Raw genomic sequence first — 24,449 nt, 5'->3', positions numbered from 1 at the left:
ATCTCTCAGACAACCGATGTGCAGTTCATTTTATACTTACAGTGTGGCTACAGCCCCTCAAGATGTGTGGATGAGCTCTGTCTTGCTTATTATTCTCCCAGAGTAACCCTGAAAAACATTCTAGACGAGTAAGCCAACAATACACATTCCTCTCTGTCATTTGGTAAGCACATTTCCCCAAACAAGCTGCCTCCCATATGAAAACAGAGTTTTGTATGGAGATCAGGATTTCACACCACTTCTCTCCTATTAATACATGCTGGGCTACAGGTCAGCATCCTGATGACTGGGATTCATGAGAGAGACTCAAATGTGTTTGGATGTGGTTTTTGTGTTTGGGTGTGGCCTTTTTTCTTTTAAGTGCAGTTCTCCAGTTAATGTTGCTCTGGTTTTTAAGGGCAATTCATGCCACAGGTAAATTGATGGAGCGCAATTGGATATTTGTCAAGGAGTCAAGGTGACTATGTTGACAGATGCTTAGGGGATACAAAATGGAAGGGCAAGTGAAAATACTGCTATTCAAGAAAGTACATTAAATCTTCAGGTTCAGTTTTACATAGGAATAGTGTGAAGTCTTGGATAATTGAACTCATCTTACCGGGGCATTCAGACAGCAGCCTGAATTTACAAATAAATGTTGTCTTTGTATTTGGTTGGTTGAATAAGCTGGACTAGGTAGGTTAGTGGGAAAAAACATTATCCTTTCCCATCATTTCCTGGTAAAATTAGCTTTACTGAATAATTTCTTCTTGGCCTCCAAAAGGAATTTCAGGCAGATTCTTGGCTTTTTTTGGTGATTTTCATATAATAAATGTGGTCTGCTCCCTTTCAGCCACACGAACAGACTCATATCAATAATTTAAAAGGCTTTTCAATCCTGATGTCAGAACTCTGAAAATTTAATTCAGTCCAAAACGTCTCTCCTCTCCCCTCCCCCAAGCATGGGTCTGCCTCAGCAGAGTGTGTGAGGTTGTGTGTTCTATGGCTGTGGGTAGGTGGCAGACGGTGGAGAGTGGGAGATATCTTTGATTTCTTGGCTTCTTCCTCTCCTTCACTCCTAGTTGCTATTTGGACCCCTCTGTTGGAGACAGAGAGTGAGAAGAGGGGGAAGGAAAGGGTTGTCATGAGATGCCATTACAGGGATGACTGTAATCTGGCTTAGGGACCTTCGGGATGCGGAGAACACAAAATTGACATTTTGACCTCATTTGGCAGATTTCTCAGAAATCTCTGGCCTGTGGCTGGGTCCCCTTGTCACAGACATGCCTCTCCTGGGTCTTCTGCTTATACTCCCTGCCTGCAGCCCCTGAACTTCTGGAGGTCTGCCCTTCCAGGGGCTTCTTTGCTCCTCTAGGTATTCTTCTTGGGTAAGATCCCTTCACCTCATGTTTGGGAGAGAAGTGCTCCTCTTCTCCTGCACAGCCCTGTCTCTCTTTTCTGTCTATGTCCATCAGGGCTACAAGCTAGGCATGGGCTCTCAATGTATCTTCTTCTGCCAGCGTTAGGCTCTCAGCCCCCAAACCCTTCATCCTACAGGCCAAGTCTTCTGAGCAGTTCTTTTGAAACCACACTTCATTTGAGCTGAAGTGCAGGGCCAGATTCCTCCTCTCCTCCCCCATCAGAGGGGACAAGATATGCAGAATCCTGACAACTCTTTCCAAAGAAATCCTCATCTAGGCCCCAACCCTTACCCTCGAGGTTGACAATGAGCTAGATGATGGATTGGATCTCCTTATAGAACATGTTTCTCTCTCCTCCACTCAGTTCAGAACTGAATAGAGCTGTCTTCTGACTTAATTGAATTTCTAGTGATAATGTAAAGGGATGATTTTTAATTTTAGTGAGAAATGTTTTTAAGAGTTGAAATAGGAAAGTTTCAAACCTATTCATCTAACCTCATGGCCATACGTGAATTAATATAAACAAGACATTTTGTATGAAGTAGTGTTTACTTTTAAACCTCTTCCTTTTTCCTAGAAAAAAGAGTCATTATGATATACCTCTGGACACTTGCAAGGTTTAACAATAATAGATGTACAAATTGAAGGAGAAATAAAAAACAGCAAACAAAGCAAGCAACCCTCTATCACTGGATTTGGCATATTAGTCACTTATATAATATGTCAAAATACAGAACCACCCATTGAATTTTGAAGAGGTTTTCCTGTATTGTGAAGGATAAACTTAGCCTTGAAACAGAAAAGACAAAGGCGAGCTGTCTTATTCACATGCTGAAATATATGATCAATAGAAATCTTTTCTAAAAATTGGACAAAGAGAAAGACAAATTCTTTTCAAATACTCTGTTTGACATTGGGGCAGTCAGGTATATACTCTTATACTCACAGACTCTGCAGGCCAGGTTTTAGGAAGGACTTTTTTTTCATCAACAGGAAAAACAAAAGAAAAACCTGAGAAACCAGCAGCGTTGCTGCCACCAGCGTTCCCCAGTGTGATCATCATTTCCCTGCGCTGCTGCTGTGGTGGTTTTGCACCATGGCAGGTAACACTCCCTATGCTCACAACCAATTCAGCGTAACACGAAGAGCAAACACCCATGAGGGTTTGGAAAGGCCAAGCCCTGGAATGGACTGGTACAGGCTCGCTGATATTTCTGGAAGACTGTGTGAGATTCACTCCCAGGCTTTTGCACCGGCCATATGCTCTCCTGGAAGGTCCTCCCTCCCCTCCACTGCTCCATTCTCCCACTATATTGCTCAGGGAATCCTTTCTGGGACTCTCTGACTGAGCCATTCACCCTATTTTGTTTGCATGTTTGGATTGATACATGCAATTCTTTGGCTGGCATCTGCCTCCTCCATGAACTTAAACCCCGGGGGAGCTGATCATTGGATTCTCAGTACCTAGCACAATGCCTGGAAGACAGAGGCTCCCAAAGATTGACTGAATAAATGAAAGAATTAATGCAGAGAGTAGCAGAATTCTGATGATGGAGAGAGATTGTTATAGGTTTTGTTATGAAATGCCAAGTGGGCTTAAACTTGAAACCATGGTATAAGGCCAGAGAAAGAGAGGGAGAATTTAATATCACTAGATAGTTTTCTAATGGCTTCAACTCTGTCTTCTGAATATTGAATGAGGTCACAGAGTAAAGGGATCATTCTTTCAATAAGCTTTGCAAAGTGGCTCCAAGTAGGCCAAGCCCCCCCAGAATTCTCCTGGAGACCAATACAACTGAAATGACCACCAACTTCCCAAAGACAGAGACTGGTTGTTACAGCAGCTGGCACATATTAAGGCTTCAACAAACTCAACAGGCTATCTAAGCCAGGATAGAGGATGTTCTCAGGCCCAGAGTCAGTAACACAAGGATGCACAGCAGCAGTCATGCCTGAGGCAGCGTTCCTTACCCCACATGGAATCAAAAGAATTAATTCTTCCCCTGTAGTAAACCTCATGTAAGGATTTATGTCATTTATTTTCTGACCTCCAGGAGAGAATATTTAATCAGTCATTTTAATGCAAATGAAATTCCCAGTGTAATTATCATACTTCATCAGGATTTGGGCGCTTCCTGCTAATACTAAATCACAAGCATTAAGTACTGGCACCAAGTATGGAAGATCAGACTGGCTAGGGAATATGTCTGCTGCTTGTGTTATTTTAAAAGGCAATTAGCAGTTGCTTTTTAGGCTGAGATTCCTAGGTAATGTCAATGCTTTAGGAACAAATACAAAGTTCTTCATCATCTTCATCATCTTTGTCATCATATTGCCACTGTTATAACTCAGCCTTTCTGCTTTCACTCACTAAGTCACTCAATGAATACTATGGAGGTCAGTTTTCAGAGTGAGAAAGAGAGGAAGGGATGGACTGAGGGAGAATGGGGGGAGGACGATAGAATGAATGAAAAATGCTGGTCCGTGGGAGAGGAAATAAGGGACTGACTGACAATGAAAGCCACACCTTTCTCCTACATAAGGTCCCAGAGTAAAGGGATAATTCTTCTAATCATTCTGATAATCTTAAAAACATGCATGGAGTTTTTCTTCTCCTCCCTCTCCTCTCCCTGCTTCTTCTTTCTCCATTTATTCCTCTATTAATTAGAAATACATTTTATTTCTCAGTATATCACATTGTCTGAAGATAAATTATTGCAGCCAGTGGGCTTGCCATTGTATTTTAGTCACCTCCTATCCCACTTCCCATGAGTTATTAACCATGTATAGCAGGAAGTATTAGCAGTAGTACATATGCCTCCTTTGGGGACAAAGAGGAAGTCTAAGGCAAAGAGATTATCAAAAATTACTTTGGCCATAGTCTAACTGCCATGAGCAGACCAGTGTGGTTCCTTTGAGTATAGCCCCTAAATGCCATTTTTGGTCTCTGGCTTGTGCTTGACATCTCTCACATCGGTAAATGACAGATTGGGCCTCTTTTTAGGAAAGTAACTCTGTTCCTGAGCCAATAATTTCATGATGCTGAAATTTCCACATCCAGTTCAGTGGTGAATCCACCCAGCAGCAGAAGCAGCTTTGGGAAAGTCAGCTATTTCATGGATGTCACCTCGGATAAGTTCATTATCTTCCTCCTCCAGGCAGGCTTCTCCTCTTTCTCTCTCACAGGAGGATCTCTGGCCTTATAAGTGCCAAAAAGCAGCTTGGTGCTGCTGCCTTTATCAGCTAAGTCATTCCAAAAATACGAGTCCTTGCCATGTTCATCAACATGGGTAACATAGATGGTTCCTTTCCACTCCACCAATTCTTTCCAAAGGTCCCTCCCCCACAATAGGGGACCTTTAATTCTCCAATTGTGTTCCCTTCATGAACCTGACCAGACTGCTAAGCTGTTGATGATGGCCCATGAGTTACTGTGGGTACACTGTGTGCTTGGGTTCAAGTGTTCAGGGTTAAGAGGACTACTTGCATTTTGACCCATTGGGCACTTTTCTGTTGCCAGGGATGGTATGTAGTCTGCCTGTTCTAGTTTGCGAAGTGCTACCAAAGCAATATACCAGAAATGTGTTGGCTTTTACTATGGGCATTTATACATTTAAATATGTACAACTATGAGTTTATGGAAGTGTCCAAATTAAGGTGCCATCAGGAGATCCTCCCCAAGCTGCCACTGTCGGCTATCAGGCACACGTAGGGCACAATGGCAGCATCAGCTTGTCTCTCCCCCCTCCTCTGGACCTCATTGCTTTCAGCTTCTGGCTCCTGGAGCCTTCACTTTCAGCTTCTAGGTTCCTCTTTGTCCCTGTAGCTTTTTTCTGTCTGCAGCTTTTTATTCCTCTGTTTATAAAGGACTCCAGTAAGAGGATTAAGACTCACCACTGATCACACAACCTAGCCAAAGGCCTCAACTGAAGTAATTTAATCAAAACTTCCCACTGATGGTAGGTTTACTTGCACAGGAACGGACTAGCTTAAGAATAGGATTATCTGGGGTCCACAAAACTGCCCGAGGCAAGGGAAATAGCAGCTGCTGCCCAGTGGATGCCAGATGGCTTCAGTTGGCCGATTCCTCTTTTTGGAGATAGGCAGTGTTAGGGAGTGTAATTTGTCCCATGCCAGGTCAGGGATCTAGCACTGGGCTCCAGGCCACATGCTACCTAAGAAGATGACCCACTGGGCTGGCTTGTATCTTGTCAGTATTTATGGCTCAGCCAGACAGTCAAAACCCATTTAGCAATGTGTGCAATCCTTGCATGCTTTGTTCCTTGCTCTGGTCCACCAACGTGATGTCATCAATATAATGGAACATTTGGAGCCTTTGGGCAGGACTATCTTACTCAAATCCCATCCCACCCATTGGTGGCAGACAGTGGTGGTGTTTAATACTCTTGTTGCAGTACAGTGAAAGTATACTATAGGCCTTGCCACATGAAAGTGAATTGATCCTGGTCCTCCTGTAGTGGGATGGAGAAAAAGTGTTCGCTAGGTCAATGGTCAAATATCACATGCAGGTAGAAGCCATAATGTCCTCTGAGAGAGTCACAATGTCTGGGACCAGGGATGGCAAAGGGGATATTTCAGCCTTCAAGCACCAGTAGGCTGTAGGAAGCCATCATGCTCTACTCATGCTCCTTTCACTGGCCCCACCAGCCTCTTATAAGTAGAGATGGTGAACAGAGGATACCCACAGATAGAAGGTCCTTTGTTAGTTCAGTAATGTCCTTTTCCACACTAGGGAGGCGATATTGCTGCTGTTGCACAATGTGGAGAGGAGGTAAGAGTCCTGGGAGTATATGGTCCATCACTCACCCAACTGGCCAGAATTCACTGGGATGGTAGAATGCATCCCCATAAACTTTGCTGGGATGTGCAACGGTGCAGAACATCAATAGCTATAATGCATCCCCTTGTGGGAAACGTGACCACAGGAGCATACAAAGGGCTAAAGGGTCCAAATCACAGATAGCAGTAACCTCCTGTCCCCGTACCCATGTGGAATGCCCAAAACTTTCCAGTGCTCTTCTTCAACCCCTCCCCTCTGAGTCTCCTGGAACGATGGTGACCTGGGCGCCTCTATCCTAAAGTGCCAGAAAGGTGTTTTCAGTGCCCCCAAATTGTCCATGTACCGGGGCACTTGGCCTTTAGTCCCTGGGTCTTGGCAGGACCCCTGGCCCCAAATCTAGCCCTTTTCAATTTAGTCAATTCTGGGTAAATAGGGCTTTCCCAGGGACCAGACTCCTCAGCTGGGGCCTAAGGGAGAGGTGGGAGAGTTTCAGGAAGCTGCTCCTCTTCCCCACATGTATCTTGGGATTATGGGAGGTCAGGCAGGGGCATATTATCCCTGCTGAACCTGTCTGTGGTCTTCACTCTAGTTTATATTTCTCCCAAAGTTCTCTGTTGGAGATCCTGCCTCTACTGTCCTTCAAAACCTGTTGCCTTAATAGCCGCAAGAACCTAGCTCAGTGAGTGAAGGCCCCGAGAGGGAGAGGTAGCTGCTGAACCATCTTTCCGCCTCAGGATTTGCTAGGTTAACAGGAAGGTGCCTGCCACCCACCAGTCTGGCTCCTCAGTTGTCTTCCTCAATAGCCACCCTGCCTTAAACAGGGAGAATACAATAAACCTGTGCAACTGTGTCTCCCAGAGGAAACCCTAGTGGGGTGAGGAGGAAACCAGCCTGTCATCCCACTCAACAGACCCCTTTCTAATGAAATCATTAGTGTCCTACTTCAAAACGGGACTCTGATGGGGGTAAAATTCTCTCCAGCCGGGGTGGAATATCCATAGAACAACACAGCCTGACCACAGCTTTCTCCCTATTACTCCAAGGTCACCTAGTGTGGGATGTGATTGTCTGACTCCCTGAAGTGTCTAGTGAAGCGTAAGATGTGGCTGCTGCTCCTTTCTCACCCCATCCCCCACCCCTGGCCACCTCCTCCTTAACTCCAACTGACTAAGAGTTTGTTGAAGGAGGGGTTGGACATGAGGTGGCCAAACTCCTCCCTTCAGCCTGGTTGTTCACAGTGATTATAAACCCTCATCATAAAGTAAGGACAGCCATAAGAAGCGATCTTCACCAAACTTCCATTCATACCTTTCATATCCTATATCTCCTCTGTGAAAAATTGTACTTTCATTTTCATTGCTGGGTTCCCTTTTTCAGTTTTAATAGTCTTTTGAATAATGAGCACTTCACATTAATCTCAAGATGAGTCTGGGTGGCCTAAGTTTGGGCATGTCTACTTCTATAATAAGAGCAGATATAAAAGGCCATGGGCCATGGAGGTGTATCCTAGGTGGTTAAAGTTCCAATCTCACGGATCTCAGTGTGGAATCAGCTAGCCAACTTCCCAGCATTTATGGGGAGATTCTCAAAATCCCATTTATTGCCATCCTTTCCCTGAATGATGGAGACAGCATGCCCTAAGTTCCCAGATGCAAGTCAGTATCACCACCTGGGCTAGTAAGGCCTCTACCTTCAGTTTAGCCCAAAGAGTCACGAGTCCTGTGTTACCCAAGATGATCCAGATGACATATGACAAAAGGAATATGAGAGCAATGAAAAGAGCCATAGAAGAATCAACCCACTCCATACTTCCCCATGCACCCTACTTGCTGCACTAAAATCCTATGGAGCAAGTTTCTTTATAGTGCATCATGGGAGCACAGGCCCAGACATAACAGAGATTTTCAGGAAATGACCATTTTATTACTTACCTAGCACAAAGGGTCTAAAAGAGCAGGGAAAGGGAAACAGATGTGTCTCAAGTGGTTGAGCTCCTGCCTACCACACGGGAGGTCCAGGCTCAGTTCCCGGTGCCTCCTAAAGAAGACACAGAAGACAGCGAGCTGATGCAATGGGCTGGCATGGTGAGCTGACACAGCAGGACAACGCAACAAGAGATGCACAGAGGAAAACATAATGAGAGACCCAATAAAGCAGGGAGCAGAGGTGGCTCAAGCAATTGGGCACCTCCCTCCCACATGGGAGGTCCCAGGTTTGGTTTCCAGTGCCTCCTAAAAAAAGAAGACCAGCATGCAACAGACATAGCAAATGCAAGCAGCCATGGGGAGAGGGAGGAAAAAATAAATAAAATAAATCTTTAAAAAGAAAAAAAAGAGCAGGGGAAGAGGTCCCATTATGATCAGTTCCCCAGGGAGGACAACTAATCAGGTTAGTGTTGGTGAATGACACCTTTGTACACTTTGTGTCTATGCTCCCCAAGTGCTGAGTTTTTACACACATTGCGGTGGAGGGGCCTACCATTATGCAAAAAGTTTCTGCTCTGGCAGGCAGTTAGAGCTACTTATTCCCAATTTTGGATTCAAAGTACAGTTAGACCATTTCATTTCTAGATAGCTTGTTTTTTCACAGTTGAGTCTAATGCCTCCCCCAGGTTACTTGTGGTTTTCCTGTGAAATACAAACAAACAAAACACCTGCACGCAAGCAAGCAAGAGGGGGAAAGGAGGAGGGTTAGACAAGGCTGCGATCAGCTGCTGAGCATGTCTATGATTTTCCCACATACTAGAAAATTACTATTATTTTATAGGTGATGTTTTTATTTCTCCCTTTTCTGTATTTTCCACACCCAAGCATTTATCAAGCCCTACTGAGTCCACATTTTATTTATTTATTTTTATTGACTTTGTAATAATATTACATTAAAAATATATATGTGAGGTCCCATTCAACCCCACCCCCCCACCCCCCTCTCCCCCGCCCAACAACACTCGTTCCCATCATCATGACACATCCATTGGATTTGGTAAGTACATCTTTGGGCACCTCTGCACCTCATAGACAATGGTCCACATCGTGGGCCATACTCTCCTCCATTCCATCCAGTGAGTCCACATTTTAAATGACTCTTAAACCTGTCCATGTCTTCTCATGGACACTGCATTTGCCCTAGTCTAGACTGCCATCACCTCCCTGGCCTTCCAGGTCTTAATTATGTTACTCCCTCTTGGATTCCATGGCACACGATATTTGCCCTATCATAGCACTTATCACATTGTACTGTAATTGCGTTTTTATTGTTTGTAAGGCAAGGGAGATGAATTGTAGTAACAACAAATTCTGAAATTTCAGTATCTAAAATAAAATATTAGACGAGATATTATCTAAGGGATTTGGAGCCGTTCATGATTCATGAATCTGGAAGCATACACACCTCACCTGGAAAGGAGTGGAAAGGGAAAGCTTACATAGTGCAAAGGCAGAAGAAAGCTAGGAAATGTTCAGATTGGTTGACATTAAGTTTCCATTTTACATGGGAAGGGTCTTAAAAGGTGGACAGCAGATATACTTGATAAGTATGGTATGCCATCCACTATGATAAACTTTCTCTCCAGGACTAAAACTGATTGACACCTGGTGTTGCTCATCTGCAATTCTGTAGATTGCATTCCATTGTTCCATTTTCTTGGAAAGCCCATGTAGGTCAATTGTTTTTGTCTTCTGGAAAATCCATTCTTGGGAAGGTGTCCCACCCAGCAGCAATGCCCAGTGTAGGAAGCCAATTTACTTTACTTAACAGCATAGTATATGTTAATATATCTTTAATGAAAAAGCCAATCAGGGGCCAAATCAGTCTCAGCATGCTCTGTTCCCTCTAGGTTCTGTCACCTTCCAGTTGAGATTGCTAAGGCACCCCGAATGGTAATACATAGTTAGTACATGATGAAAGGTCATGGGAAATCATATATGGTAGGTTTTTACAGGCCAGATCTTGAAATGACAAACATCACTCCTATTCCCTTTCTTTTGACTAGGACTCAGTACATGGCCAAACCTACCTGCAAAGGAGGCTAGGAAACATAGTTTAGCTGTAAACTCCATGAGAGTAGGGACTACTTCTCTCTTGTTCTTCATTTTATCCCCAATTCTAGTTACACAGGAGGCACTTGATAAATATTAGTTGGATGATGAAGTTGTGCATATTACTGTTTATGTCTTGTCTGTAAAACAATTTTTCTGTTCATCCTGACTGGCTGCCCCAAAAAGCAAGCATCCTCTGAGGGAACCTCTAACACATCTCCCCATCTCAGGCTTCAAGGAGCAGGGCTGTAGTAAGTTTGCCTTTGGGATTGATTGGTAGGTTGCATTGCAGGACCTATTATTATTGATCATCTCTGGACATGAACTACTTGTAGATGCATAAACCAAAATGCTAATGTATTTATTTACTATAAATACATTTTTTCAGAGATTTGATTACTCATGTTCTCTATTTAAGACCCTTTCCCAAAACTGAGGTACCTGGGAATCTGGTAATAAAAGCGTGAGGGTGAATTAGCATACTGCCTATCATACTTCAAAAATATTGTTGAAGATCATATATACATTATACAGCATTTTTAATGAAGACCTGGGAGAAATTTATTTGTAATCACAATAAAAATAATAATGTTGTTCTTCCTGAAAATTGGACTTTTTATATTATGAGGCCCATCAATCACATAATACATACTCTTTATTTCTTAGTGTTTGCTACTAGAAAGTTCAGACCAACTTTGGAGCCCACATGAACTGAGAGTATAAGAACACCAAGAGACGTATTTTGTGTACTATAATCTCACCCAGGATGTATTTTCCTTACCCTTATTTTCCCTTTCCATTCACTGCTTTTATCTTCTTGTATTGCATTTTTATGTAAGCCATCTTAAATGGATTTTGAAACAAAGACACATAATTAAAATGTGTCCTCCCAAGAGATGTAAACATGTTTTCAGCGGAGAGGGTTGGGTATTTTTCTTTTTCAGTCCACCTTGCTTCCTCCCCAGAGATATGTTCAAATGAAATAATCTAGTCTTAAGTTTCTGAGGGGAGAGAGGATGAAAATGAAAAATGAGGGAGTATAAAGGCAAAGCTGATTTTCAAAACTAAGAATTTAAGTAAATATGAAACCATATCTAGTATGTGAAAATATTATGTGCTATATGTGAAAACTCACCACAAGACAAGTTCCATGAGGGCAGGAAACTTGTCTTTCTTATGCATTTTGGTAATCCCAGCATGTAGAAAAAAAGTCTGGCATAGAGTAGGCAATGAAACAATATATTTGGAAAGTGTGAATGGAATATATTTACAATTAGGAGTACTGGATTAAAATCAAAGAAATAACGTTGATGATTGGATATGTAACCACAAGCATATTTCTTTTAATTTGTTCCATAATTTTTAATGAGACCAATAGACTGAAAATTCACTAAGATTCTTCCCAACTCTAATATCCCATGCCCTATTTGCTACCTTTATTAAATCTAGTGGTGTAGTTAAATATGTGATTGTCAATACCTATAATAATTTGGGAATTCTGTTTTCAAAATAGGATGGCTATCTACACCTTCAATCGACCTTGTAGATGAGAGCACATCAACTCTAAAAGCTACCCCTCAAAGTAAGTATAGCAAGGCTTTCCTTCTATAACTCAAAAGAGACAACACAAAGTTTTACCACAGCTACAATAATGTAGAAGTTTTGGGGGGGAAAAACCGTTGTATTTTTCATCTGATATTAATATTTTTTTTGAGTTACTTTGTGGTAGTTTGTTATCTTGTGACTATATATTGATATGAGAATCCCTGTAATCTTAAAAATAAGGGTCGGTGATTTTTTTATTATATTGTACCTTCCCCTTGTCAGGGGATTGTATGGTAATATTAAAGCAATCTTCACCGTACTCCCAATGATCTGAGTTGGTGACAAGAACAGAAAAAGAACACAAATCAGTGACAAGTTGGCATTAAACATAAACTACAGAGCTTTTGCTTAATATATCAACTTGTATTTCTGCCTAGGGAGGCAAGTTTTCAGTTTTAGATTTCCCCTAAAACCACACAGATTTTTTAAAAGCCAGCCCTTCAAGCAAAATTAAGTGACAACTTTATGAAAAAGGTAGATTCTGAAAATTTTGCCTTTCAGCCCACAATTCCACTGTGCCCACCCAAGGCTTCAACAACTCCTGGACCTCCAGCAAGAAAGAGGTCACACCATGTAAGTATAACTGGAGGTCCTCTGGAATCCTCCAGACCTCATTCATTCATCTAACACATATATTGAACAGCTTCTGTGTGCTCTATTCATAATCATTTCCAACAAATACTTACTAAGTAGCTACCACATTTCAAGCATTGTTGTTAAGTCCTGGGGTTATATCTGTGAACATAACAGATCTAAATTCCAAACTCTCTAAGAGAGACAAATGGTGATGATGATATGGAAAAAATTAATCCCTGAAGGGAGACAGTGAGAATCAATCAAGCTTGAGAGTGGGTTGCATTTTAAATAGGGTGGTCTCAGAAAGTCCTGTGGGGAAGAGTGGACATCACAGCTGAGAAAAGATCCAACTAAAGCTGGTAAAAGAGAAATCTATGGGCATATCTGGAGAAAAATCGAACTAGGCAGAATGTGCATATCACTAATAAAAATAAAAAGAGGGAGCTCAGTGTAGACACAGAAAAAGCTTTGTTACTTTTAACCTGGTCCACCTACATAAGTGTCTACTGGTGCTTCTTTATCAGGTATTGACAGGGTCTGAATATCAACTATATTGCCTTTTCCTGTTATAAGGCAAAGATCAGTTTGGGAAAGCAGGAGGGAATGCAGGGGAAGCTGAAAGTAGAGCAAACACTGGATGTCACAGGGGAAGAACTCTGAACAATGAGGCCCTTTGCCACAAAGAGTAAATGTGTACATTCCTTTTGGAAAGTATTTCAGTTGTACATTTAAAACCTCCAAAAGTCTCTTATACTAACATTGGCTTAGTCATCTCACTGCCAGGCACCTTTCCTCAGCAAATAAATCAAAAGGAGAAAAGGAACATGTGCAAAATTTATCTTTGTAGAATTATTTATCTCTTTGTTTGGACCTCAAGTTCACAAATTTGGATTAATCACAATCTTTAATTCATGACACTATTCATTAGTTTATGCATGACCCTTTGTAATTTAATTTAACATATTTCTTTTGTTTAATATTTTAATAGTATAATAAACAGGATGAACTTAGTGTGCAGTACAAGAACTGAAAAGCCAGTCTCAGAATAGAGTGAGATCCACAACTCAGTAGAATTTAGATAAGTGCCAAAAGTGGCAGGACAGATTGCTGTGAAAAGAACAGACTTGTTAGCACACGGACCTAGAAACACTGATTATTTTGAAGGAAAAGAAAACATTAAAGTGTACCCCACCAAACATATTATGCAAAAATAAACTCCAGTTTGAGATGTTTATGTCTAAAGCAAAACTTCAAAACATGTAATAAATAAAGGTAAATTTCTTCCTAGCCTTGAAGTGAGCAAAGATTTAAGGAAGACACATAAAGCACTAGCTATAAAAAAAAGATTGAAAAATTAGCATATAATAAAATTAAGAAACTGCTATTCATCAAAAGATACTTTATATCAATGTTACAGGTTATTCAGTTAACCCAAGATAGTAAGTACAGTAACAATAAATTTCCTTTAGTTGGGAGTTATACTCTCCCCCTTATTTTTGTTCAGTCCTCAGTCTTGAGGGATTTGGGGTATTGTCTGCTCTGCTTCAGGCTGAGAAGAAACATAGGTGTTATGGGGCAGGGGAAGGGAATTGTTTTGCTTTTGGTTGAAGATATTCACTCCTTGTTTTGATGATGGTCCATCATCATCATTTTGTTAGTTGTCCAGGGCAAGCCTGAAGAACTGGATAGTTGGTTGCATATCTGCTAGGTTTCAGGCTCCAATTGGCATAGGAACAATCTGAAGCTTTTAAGTATACTTAAATATACTTAACAGGTAAATTGAAAATTACAGATTCAAAGAAAGAAGAAGAAGAATTATGGTTAAGAGATTTATAAATGAGTATAACTTTATTATATTGGGGAAATAGCTTTTCATATATTCGCAGATAGGGCTTGCTGGGGGGGGGGGGGGGTGTTAATTTCATGAGTCTATGTGGCTTACCTATGGTGTCCAGATATCCCAATGGCTCTCTGGAGCACTTTTGTTTGAGGCTTTGTTTACTGTTTTTGAAGTCTGTCTGAGACCTACATAAGCACAACCTCTAAAATGACTTCCTGACTCACCTTGAAATCTCTTAGCCATAAAAATTCTATTTTATTTAATATTTCTCCTTTTGACCAAGGCTTTCTCCAAGTGCAGTGCTGATTCATACTTGGTAATAACGCTGTTGGTGCCAGGGAGGCTTATCCTGGGAGTTATGTTCCATATTTGGGGGAAGGTAGTGAGTCTATTTGCAGAGTTTTGCTAAAAGAGAGGCCACATTTGAATAACAGGTTTTCAGGAGGAAGATCTTAGGCTTTAATTGTAATTAGGCTTAGTTTCATTATCATAGGAATAAATAAAATAATAATAGTACAAACCCCATATGGAGAACTCCAACCTACCTCTTCACATACCCAGATCCACCAATTTTAATATTTTGCCATGTTTTTCATATCATTCTATCAGTCTATCAAACCATCTGTCCATCTATTTATCAGCCCATATTCTGAACCACAGACTTTTTTTTTCCAAGGAGGCACTAGGGATTGAACCTAAGACCTCATCCATGGGAAGCAGGTGCTCAACCACTTGAGTTATATCTGCTCCCCAATAAGAGTTGTATTTTTTCCATTTGTTTGTTTGTTGTGTTTTTGTTTTCAAGAGGTATCAGGAACTGAACCCAGGTCCTTGTGCATGGGAAGCAGGTGCTCATCCACTAGAGCTATATCTGCTCCCCCACAGACTATCTTTCAAATAAAGTTTTATTGGAACAGTGTCACATCATAAAAAAGACACTTTAAAGAAAGTAAAAAGGTAAACTATAATCTGGGAGAAAATATTTCAGTACATATATTTGGCAAAGAATCAGAAATCTAAAATTGACAAATGATCAAAATTGTATATCAAGAGTACATAAAGAACTCTTACAAATCAATTTTTAAAAATCCAAAAAAGTAAAAAAATGAGCAAACAGGTGCATCAAAAGAATGAAACATAAGTGGCTAGAAATTATTTGAAAAGATGCTCAGGATCTCTAGAAGTCAGAAAATGCAAATGAAGACTAGAATCAGGTAATTATTTTACACTTAATTGGCAAAATTTAAAAATCTGGTATCGCCAAGTCTTGGATAGGATTCAGATCAATGTAATTTCTTATATGTTGCTGGTGAGAGTATAAATTGGTACCACCACTTTGGTATTATGTTTTAAAGTTGAATATTTGTGTGCCTTACAATCCAATGTACTCCTAGGACTATAACCAAGATAAATGTTAATACATGCATGTGGGAGATATATACACAAATGTTGGAACAAAAACACTGTTCATAATAACAAAACTGTGCATAATCTAAATGGCCATAGTCAGGAAAAGGGATGAATAAAATGCAATCAACTCATATCTTAAAATATTATGCAGTAATGAAAAACAAATGAATGACAACCACACACAGCATCATAAGCAAATGTTAGTAATGTTTTATTATTGAGTCAAAAAAGTAAATGCCATGTAACAGCATATGGCATGATATACTTTTTATAAAATTCTAAAGCAAGTACAACCAAATGCCATATGGTTTAGTCATATATGTGCTAAATTTTTAAAAATATATATACAAACAAACAATAAAGAAAACATTCATAATAGCAAATTGCCTTTGCTAGAGATACAAGGGATGGGACCAGGAGAAATGTCATTCATTATAACCTGAAAATATGTGTGACTGAGGAAGAAATGGAAGAAATTGCCTTGTCACTGTACATACAGGGCAACACCTATAGCAGTGACGAAAGGCAAAATGTCAAAAACAAAGCTTTTTCATTTTTTTTCCTTTTTTGATACCCCAATTTATTTTTCTTTTATTTAATTTTTGTAAATTAGTATGTATTCTATATCTAACCTTTAAACCCATCATTATATTCCATTTTACTATTAATGGTACCTGGCAATATATTAGGCTTCCTTTTTAAAGAAGTTTTGGACTACAAGAGAGGTTCAACTGTGACAGGCGAGGGGCACTGGTATGGGGTGTTATTGATAGGGGGCACATGGTTGGAAGGGAGTTCTCCAGGGCATGTATACAGGGTTCATAAAAATGTTAGGATATCTTCATAGTGGTTTCAGTTAAAAATGGCAACTGAGGGAGTGCTGAGTTCCTAGCCAAGGGAGTTCTATTACATTCCCCAATGGAATAGCAACAATCACCCAAGTACAATGGCAAAGACCAAGAAAGACAGATGGCCCAACAATGAGCCCTTGATACTGATGGCAACAATTATGAGCCTGTGTACCTGAAATATGAACTAGGCCTAGAGATGCAGGGTGCCTAAGAGTTACCTCTGAGAGCCTCCATGTTGCTGAAATGTGGCCACTCTCTAAGCCAAACTCAGCATGTAAATGCATTACCTTCCCCCCAGCATGGTACATGACTCCCAGGGATGAGCCTCCCTGGCACCGGTGGATTACTACCAAGCACCAGTTGATGCTGTAACTAGAAAAATACCTTAAATAAAAGGGTCAATTCAGACCAGAAGAATATCTCAGCTTACATGGCCACGGTAACTGCTGATGGTAGGGAGAGGGAAGAAGAGATACGATGTGGGGGCATTTTCAGGATTTAGAGTTGTCCTGGGTGGTGTTGCAGGGACAGATGCTGGACATTGTGTGTCCTGCCATGACCCACTGGTTGGGCTGGGGGAAAATATAGACTACAATGTAGACCATTGTCCATGTGGTGCAGCAGTGCTCCAAAATGTATTCACCAGGTGCAGTGAATGTGCCACAATGATGGAAGAGGTCGTTGATGTGGGAGGACTGGGGTGAGGGGTTGGGGGGTATACAGGGACCTCATATTTTTTTAATGTAACATTTAAAAGAAAATAAAGAAGAAGAAGAAAAAAATAATATGTGTGAGAGTGTAGGTGAGGAGGTGTGGGGGAAAATAAGCCTAATAGAAGAATGTGAAATAAGGTGAAATAATAACTCAATAAATATTATGATCCAGTCAAAACAATAATGTATTAAGCTAGTCAGTACATCTTATAATATAGACAAGAGTAAGAGGTAGGAAGTCTTTGCTAATCAGATATAAACTGAGAATAAGAACATTAGGTAGAAAGGGTATAAAAGTCGATACTTAGATTTATATTTATTGTGCATGGTGTCATCATAAAATTGAGTTTTTGTAACAAACTATCCTGAAACCCTTTACTTAACCTATACTAAATTGTATATCATCCTTTATTCTTGAGACTATAATACAAGTAAGTTCTGAAATCTTTTTTGCTTACCCACATTGCCATTGCCTAAGATATTGCTTACTATGTAGTTTGGGCTCAATTAATATTTATTCAATAGGTAAATGAATTAATATTTGTTGGTTATATGGAAGAAATCATGTAGCAATGGAGGTAAAGGTTTATTGGATAATATTATAGGAAGAGCTGAACTCTAAGTTAAAGTTAGGCTATGATTATAATTATGTATAAATTATCACTTTTTCAACGTAACACTTAACAATGTCTGATATTTTCATTATTTGATTTTTATTGAAATTATATTAGAACATAAGATACACAAGAACAGGGACTTAAGCCTTTTCCCCTCTTCTTCACTGTTCTATCCTAATGTCTGTAATGGTAGAAAGTGTATGCTCAGCAAATACTTGCCGAAATGACCAAATGGATTTGAACACATACGAGAAAGACAAGAAAACACATACACAATGAAAACAAATGATCTATTTAATTGGGATATTTGGCCTTTTTATTTTATTAGTTTGCTTTATTTAAATTATTATTACAATATTGTGTGTGCCAGGAATAAAAATAAAATCCTTACAATTCTGTACATTAATCTCAAGTATGGAGGCCATCAAGGTACTCCCTGCTCAAGAAACTGGGAAAATGAGAGGGTTTTGTTTGAAAGTATTTTATAATTTACATATGTATATTCTTGGTCTTTTAAATAAATTTGGTAATAAAATGAACTATTTTAATCCTTCATATCTGTTTTCTCTTATCTGAAAATTTCATTTATCCTTAAATATCTATGTTCATTCTTATCAAAAAAAAAAATTGCCTTAGAAATTATGAAATCCAGAAAGGGTCTCCAAAGCTAACATACAATTTTTTTTCTAACAGTATAGACCCACATTCTTACTTATGTGATAATATGAACATCTATTAACTAGTCACCATTTTTTATCCATAAGCTTAGAGCAAAAATTCCCCATAGCAAGTCATTCTATTTACAGTCATTCACAAAAACACATTAGGATCCAACAAGTTAGTATTGATTGCTCACTCCCAAACTGTTTTTGAAACATATTTCTACTCGATGGGTTAGACTGTAATATGACATCCAATATTAGATGATTCATTTGGCAAAATTCATGACAGGCATTGATAATGGGATTTTTTTCTTCCAGTATGTTTATTTCAATAGATTTATGAAGTGTTCAGAGGCAAAAGAAGAATGATAATAGATAGATTTCTGGTGGAATAAACCCAGTAGCAGTGTTTCTAGGACTCTTGCTATTTGTGAACATGTTCTATGGGTTATTTCGATTATACATGAATTTTGTATCATTCACATACATTTGGATGTCACTGTAATGTTCTGAGTCCATTGCATTTATACTATATTTATGGGTATGTTTTAATAATATATTCTATTGTTTTCATTTTTATTTATCAACTTGTCCAGGCTGAAATTCAGGAATACTGGAATCTAATCCTAGTTTAGCTTCCAAGTTTCCTACAATCTGAAGCAGAAATGCATATTTTACTTTAATCACCTATGAAATGGGGATACTCGATCTGACCATCTAAATACCTGAAACGCATAAGGTTAATGACATCCTGAGACACATTTCATCCTAGCTCTCAGTGATCAGGCCACAAAGCAGATAATTGAAGCTTAATTAATCTTTTTCACTCTTATTTTTCCTGACATCTGCCTGGCCCAGGGAACCCAATGACAATTTAAATCAGGTGGACTGTCGAAGTTAGACAAACAGAAACTTGATATAAGTCTCCATAAGCCCTTATGCCTTCAGCTTGCCTCATTACCAATATCAACAAGGTCACCATCACCAAACACACACACAACACACACACACAACACACAATCTTAACTGGGCCTCATATTGACTCTTTGCCCCTGCCCCCCTTTTTTGCGATCGCTGTCTGCTCTCTGTGTCCATTTGCTGTATATTCTTCCGTGTCTGTTTGTCTTTTCTTCTCATCGTTCTCTTTTTAGGAGGCACCAGGAACTGATCCCGAAATTTACAGTGTGGGAGAGAGGTGCTCAATCGCTCAAGTCATTTCGTCTCCCTGGTCTGCTGCACCTCTCACTGTCTCCCCTCTGTGTCTCCCTTTGTCACGTCATCTTGCTGCACCCATTCTCCACGGTGCATGAGCCAGCTCTCCTTCACCAACAGGCCCTGGGAATCGAAACTGGGGCCTACCAAGTGGTAGACGGGAGCCCAATCACTTGAACCATATCTCTTATTGCTTTCAAATGGGGTCTTTATTCTGTTCTTTAGCCATGCATTCATTATTCTTCAAAATCAAATGGGCTCTTCCTCTTAAATCTTATACATCAGCTACTTATCCTGTCCCTGCTCCTGGTTTGTTTTTCTCAGGCTGTCCATAGTATTGTCTAGTAATTTCATAATAATCCCTTGCACTTTCCGTAGCTTGATGGAGAGTCTGGAGTTGAGGGATCCTGTGTCCAATGGCAGGGATGTAGCAATGCTGTGCCCTGGGCTATTTCAGGCTACATGGTAATCTCTGCAATCTCTCTGTTCCCTGTCTCCTCTTCTTTAAAACACTGTTCTTCCTTTCTATCACCTGGTTCCCACTTAGGTCAGTTTTAAGTAAAATATTTTTCCTCCAACCTAAAATTATATCTTCTATTAAAATATCAATTTCCCTTAAAGGGATAGAACATGTCTAACTATTTATACTTTAGATAAGTTAATTTATCGCATCCTTTCTTGCAAGCAGACTTTGAAGAGATGAAAAATAAAAGCATCAAGCCCTGAAAGTAGGAAGTAGAAAAGGCACCATATTAGGTTTTTTTAAAAGTAAAAGTTTAGGAACAAACTGCGTTCTTCAAAATTTTACTGAAATTCAGGCCTGGTTCTGATTTCTTTTTAATTAGTTATTGCTCTTTGTCAATAAATGTTCTGGCTAATGGCTTAACCATAAAAAAATGGGCATTACAAAAGTTCCTAATCCATCATCATCTACAGACCATGGTATTTTGTCTAGAGAAAAAAGTAGTCAAGATCAAGTATTCAGGGAGAGGAATTACTTTGAAGATAAGAATATCTCCCAGATCTGGCCAGACTTAAAATAGCTGTTTAAAGCACCACCCTTATCTCTTCCAAATGAGAGTAGCTATAACAAAAAAATGGCTCTCTAAGTAATCCCTGGAAAGCATTGGCTCACATCTCTTCTGACGCGCCTAATAACACACCTTTGTAAGCAGCTGCAACTGCTAGGTATCTAGGGAGAAACTAAGAAAGGGAGAGATAAAGGTTTTTAAATGTTTCTTAGTTTTGTTTTGTTATTGTTTATTTTTATTTAAACACAAGATGATACTTAGCTGGGTAAATCAAGTATGCTATTATTTTTACATTAATGGGCATGGTGTCTTTCTACTGGTTGTAACCATGTACTACTATAGCTGTTTTACTTTACATTACATTGCAGATCTGTTATTAAATAAACATATGTGGGGCCAGCCAGGACATGCATCTTTCTTGCCAGAGATTGATAATAAACAAAATGAGTTGCTAGATCTATTTCGAAAGCCATGTGGGCTGCCTCAGTTTGCTGCCATCTAGTCAGAGGAAGATTTTCATCTGAATACCTCACAAGTATTCACCCAGCATCTCACTAGGCCTCTGGCCACAGAAGTCTGGAAATTTACTGCTGACACAGTTCATTTTCACAGCCAGGCTAGAATGTCAGCTTACTCACAAACACAAGGTATTTTCTTCCCTCATGCATGTTCCCTCTAAGTCTTCAAGTCCTTTGACATCTTTTCTTGATAAAAGAAATAACAAACCTTAGGCTTTCATTTGTTCTCTTTCTTCTTCTTCTTTTTTTTTTTTTTTAGTGTTTATTTCTTTTCTTTTTTTATTCATTTATTTTTTTTCTGGATGAAGGATTTTAAAAAAAAATACATAGATCACATTAAAAATATGATTCAGACAACATTATGATCTAATAAACTTCATTTTTTAAAAAATATATGAGGTTCCCATATACCCCCCTCCCCACTCCCTCCCACTCTTTCCACATGAACAACCTCTTTCATCAGTGTGAAACATTCATTGCATTTGATTAATACATTTTTGGAACACTGCTACACAGCATGGATTATAGCTTACATTGTAGTTTACACTCTCCCCCAGTTCATTCAGTGGGTTATGGCAGGATATATAATGTCCAGCATCTGTCCCTGCAATATCATTCAGGACAACTCCAAGTCCCAAAAATGTCCCCATATCACACCTCTTCTTCCCTCTCCCTGTCCTCAGCAACTCCTGTGGCCACTGTCTCCACATCAATAACACAATTTCTTCCATTGCCAGAGTCACTATAAAATGTATAGTGGAATAACAGTAAGTCCATTCTAATCCATATTTTATTCCTCTATCCTAAGGACCCTGGGATGATGGCGATGTCCACTCCATTTCTAAATTGAGAGGGGGCTTAGATCCCACATGGCTGATGGGTGGGATTCTCCTGCTTGAAGTTGTAGACTCTCTCGGTTCCCTGGTGTAGTGGTTGACTATCCTCACCTACTTGTTAGAGTAAGTCCAACAAACCAAAGAGTAGGAGTTGAAACTCTGCTAAAGCTCAGGGCCCAGCTGGCACATGAACCATTCAGAGATTCAAGTCTCCTGAGTGTACATCAACCCCAGGGTCAACCACAGTTTCAGTAAAAGTTACAGAAGAGGGATGTGTAGAGAGGTCACATCTGAGTCCAACCCCAACACACTCAGGAGCACAAATTCCAAAGTAGGACCCACTGGCAAGGCACTGAACTCCAGAACCATCTGCCATGACCATTGAACCTGGGTGTCTCTGTAGCTCTCAGGAGCACCTCTACCTGGAGTTGTATCTATTTTGGCTATCTCTGGAATCCTGCTGAGACATGTGTAAGCATGACCCCTCTGATGACCTCTGACTCATTTTGAAGTCTCTTAACCATATAAACTCATCTGTCTTTACCATTTTCCCCTTTTATTCAAGGTCTTTTTCTAGTTGTATCACCAGCTGGTGCTTGGTAGTAATCCCTCAGTGCCAGGGAGGGTCATCCCCGGGAGTCATGCCCCTTGCTGGTGGGAAGATATTGCATTTACATGCTGTGTTTGGCTTAGAGAATCGTCACATTTGAGCAACATGGAGGTTTTCAGGATGTAACTCTTAGGCACCCTGCAGCTCTTGGCCTAGTTGAAATTTCAAGTACAACAGGCTCATAACCATAGTCATCAGTATCAAGGGTCCATCATTGGACCATCCTTCTTCACTGGTCTTTGCCCTTGCACTTGGGGGATTGTTGCTGTTCCATTGGGGAATGCAACAGAGCTCCCCAGGATGGGAACTCAGTACTCCCTCAGCTGTGTATAACTTTACCCAGTATGACAATACCCAACAAACATCCAACGTATCTATATACCCTATATGCATGCCCTGGAGAACTCCCTCCCACCCATGCATCCCCCATCAATGACATCCCACACCAGTGTTCCTTCCCTGCCATAGTTGAACCCCTCTGTTCAACTAGTGATCCAAAACGTCTTCAAAAATGAAAGCTAATATATTGCCAAATTCAATTAGTAGGAAAATGAAATAGCAATGACAGATTTAAGATTAAAAATAGAATACCTAATAATTTAGAAAAACTAAAATAAAGTAAAAAATAAATTGGGGTATTAAAAATGAAAAATATCATAAAACTTTATTTCTGATGTTTTGCCTTTAATCAATTTAATAGGTGTTGCCCAGTATGTACAGTCACAAGGCAATCTCTTCCATTTCTTTCTCAGTGCCTACATTCTTTTTTTAAAAAATTTTTTATTATGTCTTAAAAAAAGTTTTAGGTCACAGTAAAGTCATGTATAGATTATAGGAGACTCCCGTATTCCCAACATCAAACCCTTTTCCCCCTTACCCAGCAATAATCTTTTTACATGTGGTTGTGACATTTGCTACAGTTGATGTACAGATATTGAAACATAGCTACCAACCATGGTTCCATTATGGTTTACATTATGGTTTATATTTTGGACTGTACACTTTTATAAAGTTTTGGTTACATTATGGTTTACATTTTAGACTATACATCTTTATATACTTTTGGTGAAATTTAACATGGCCTGTATCCATCATTACACGATCTTGCAGAACACTTCCATTGCCCCCAAGTTACCCCCTCTTCTGTCTATTCTATTCCTCTTTCCCCCTCCCCTTGGGGCCCATGGTGACAACCAAGCTTCACTGCTTGAAGGGCAAGATTCAAAGATACTTGCAACAATGCTGAGGGCTTGACACACTAGTGTGTCCTCCCCCATTGGGAGACACCCATGCTCTTGAGTGACACCCTCCCCTCTGTTTGAAAACATCAGGCCTCCCCAGAATGGGGTGCAACACTTTCCTCCTCATTGCATAGGTCTCCACTCACTGATATAATACACTATGACAAGATGAGCACTCACACACTCCCTAGAAGCCTGCCCCAGGTATACCATGTGCCAGATGTCCCCCGTCGAACACCTTAAACTAGTAACCCTTCCTTATTATATTTTCTGAAGAGTTTTCTCAACCTATAGTTTCAACCACATACCTGACAATCTCCTGTGTTCACCTGCTCCCCCCCCCCAAGTTTCCCCCTAATTCCATGGACCATCTGTCCCATCCTCCCAACCCTAGCCCCCCCTAAAACATGCAAAGCCCCACCCAATAATATCCCTATGCCCCTGTCTTATCCCTTCACTGCACAACTACTTACCTCCACTTTATCATAG

General features: G+C 40.0%; 1 protein-coding gene across 1 annotated transcript in view; it reads left to right on the top strand.

Annotated features, from left to right (window-relative positions):
- The window catches only part of CD96 (CD96 molecule), a 101,541-nt gene that overhangs the window by 58,481 nt on the left and 18,611 nt on the right, over positions 1–24,449 (top strand). The window contains exons 9-10 of the mRNA XM_012524558.4: positions 11,752–11,820; positions 12,345–12,416. Of these exons, the coding sequence (XP_012380012.2) occupies positions 11,752–11,820; positions 12,345–12,416 (141 nt within the window). The remainder of the gene's footprint in view (positions 1–11,751; positions 11,821–12,344; positions 12,417–24,449) is intronic.

The sequence above is a fragment of the Dasypus novemcinctus genome, chromosome 4 (genome assembly GCF_030445035.2).
Source record: "Dasypus novemcinctus isolate mDasNov1 chromosome 4, mDasNov1.1.hap2, whole genome shotgun sequence".
Taxonomy (NCBI): Eukaryota; Metazoa; Chordata; class Mammalia; order Cingulata; family Dasypodidae; genus Dasypus; species Dasypus novemcinctus.
Note: the sequence above shows the minus strand (reverse complement) of the source record. Positions and strands in the feature narration are given on the sequence as shown.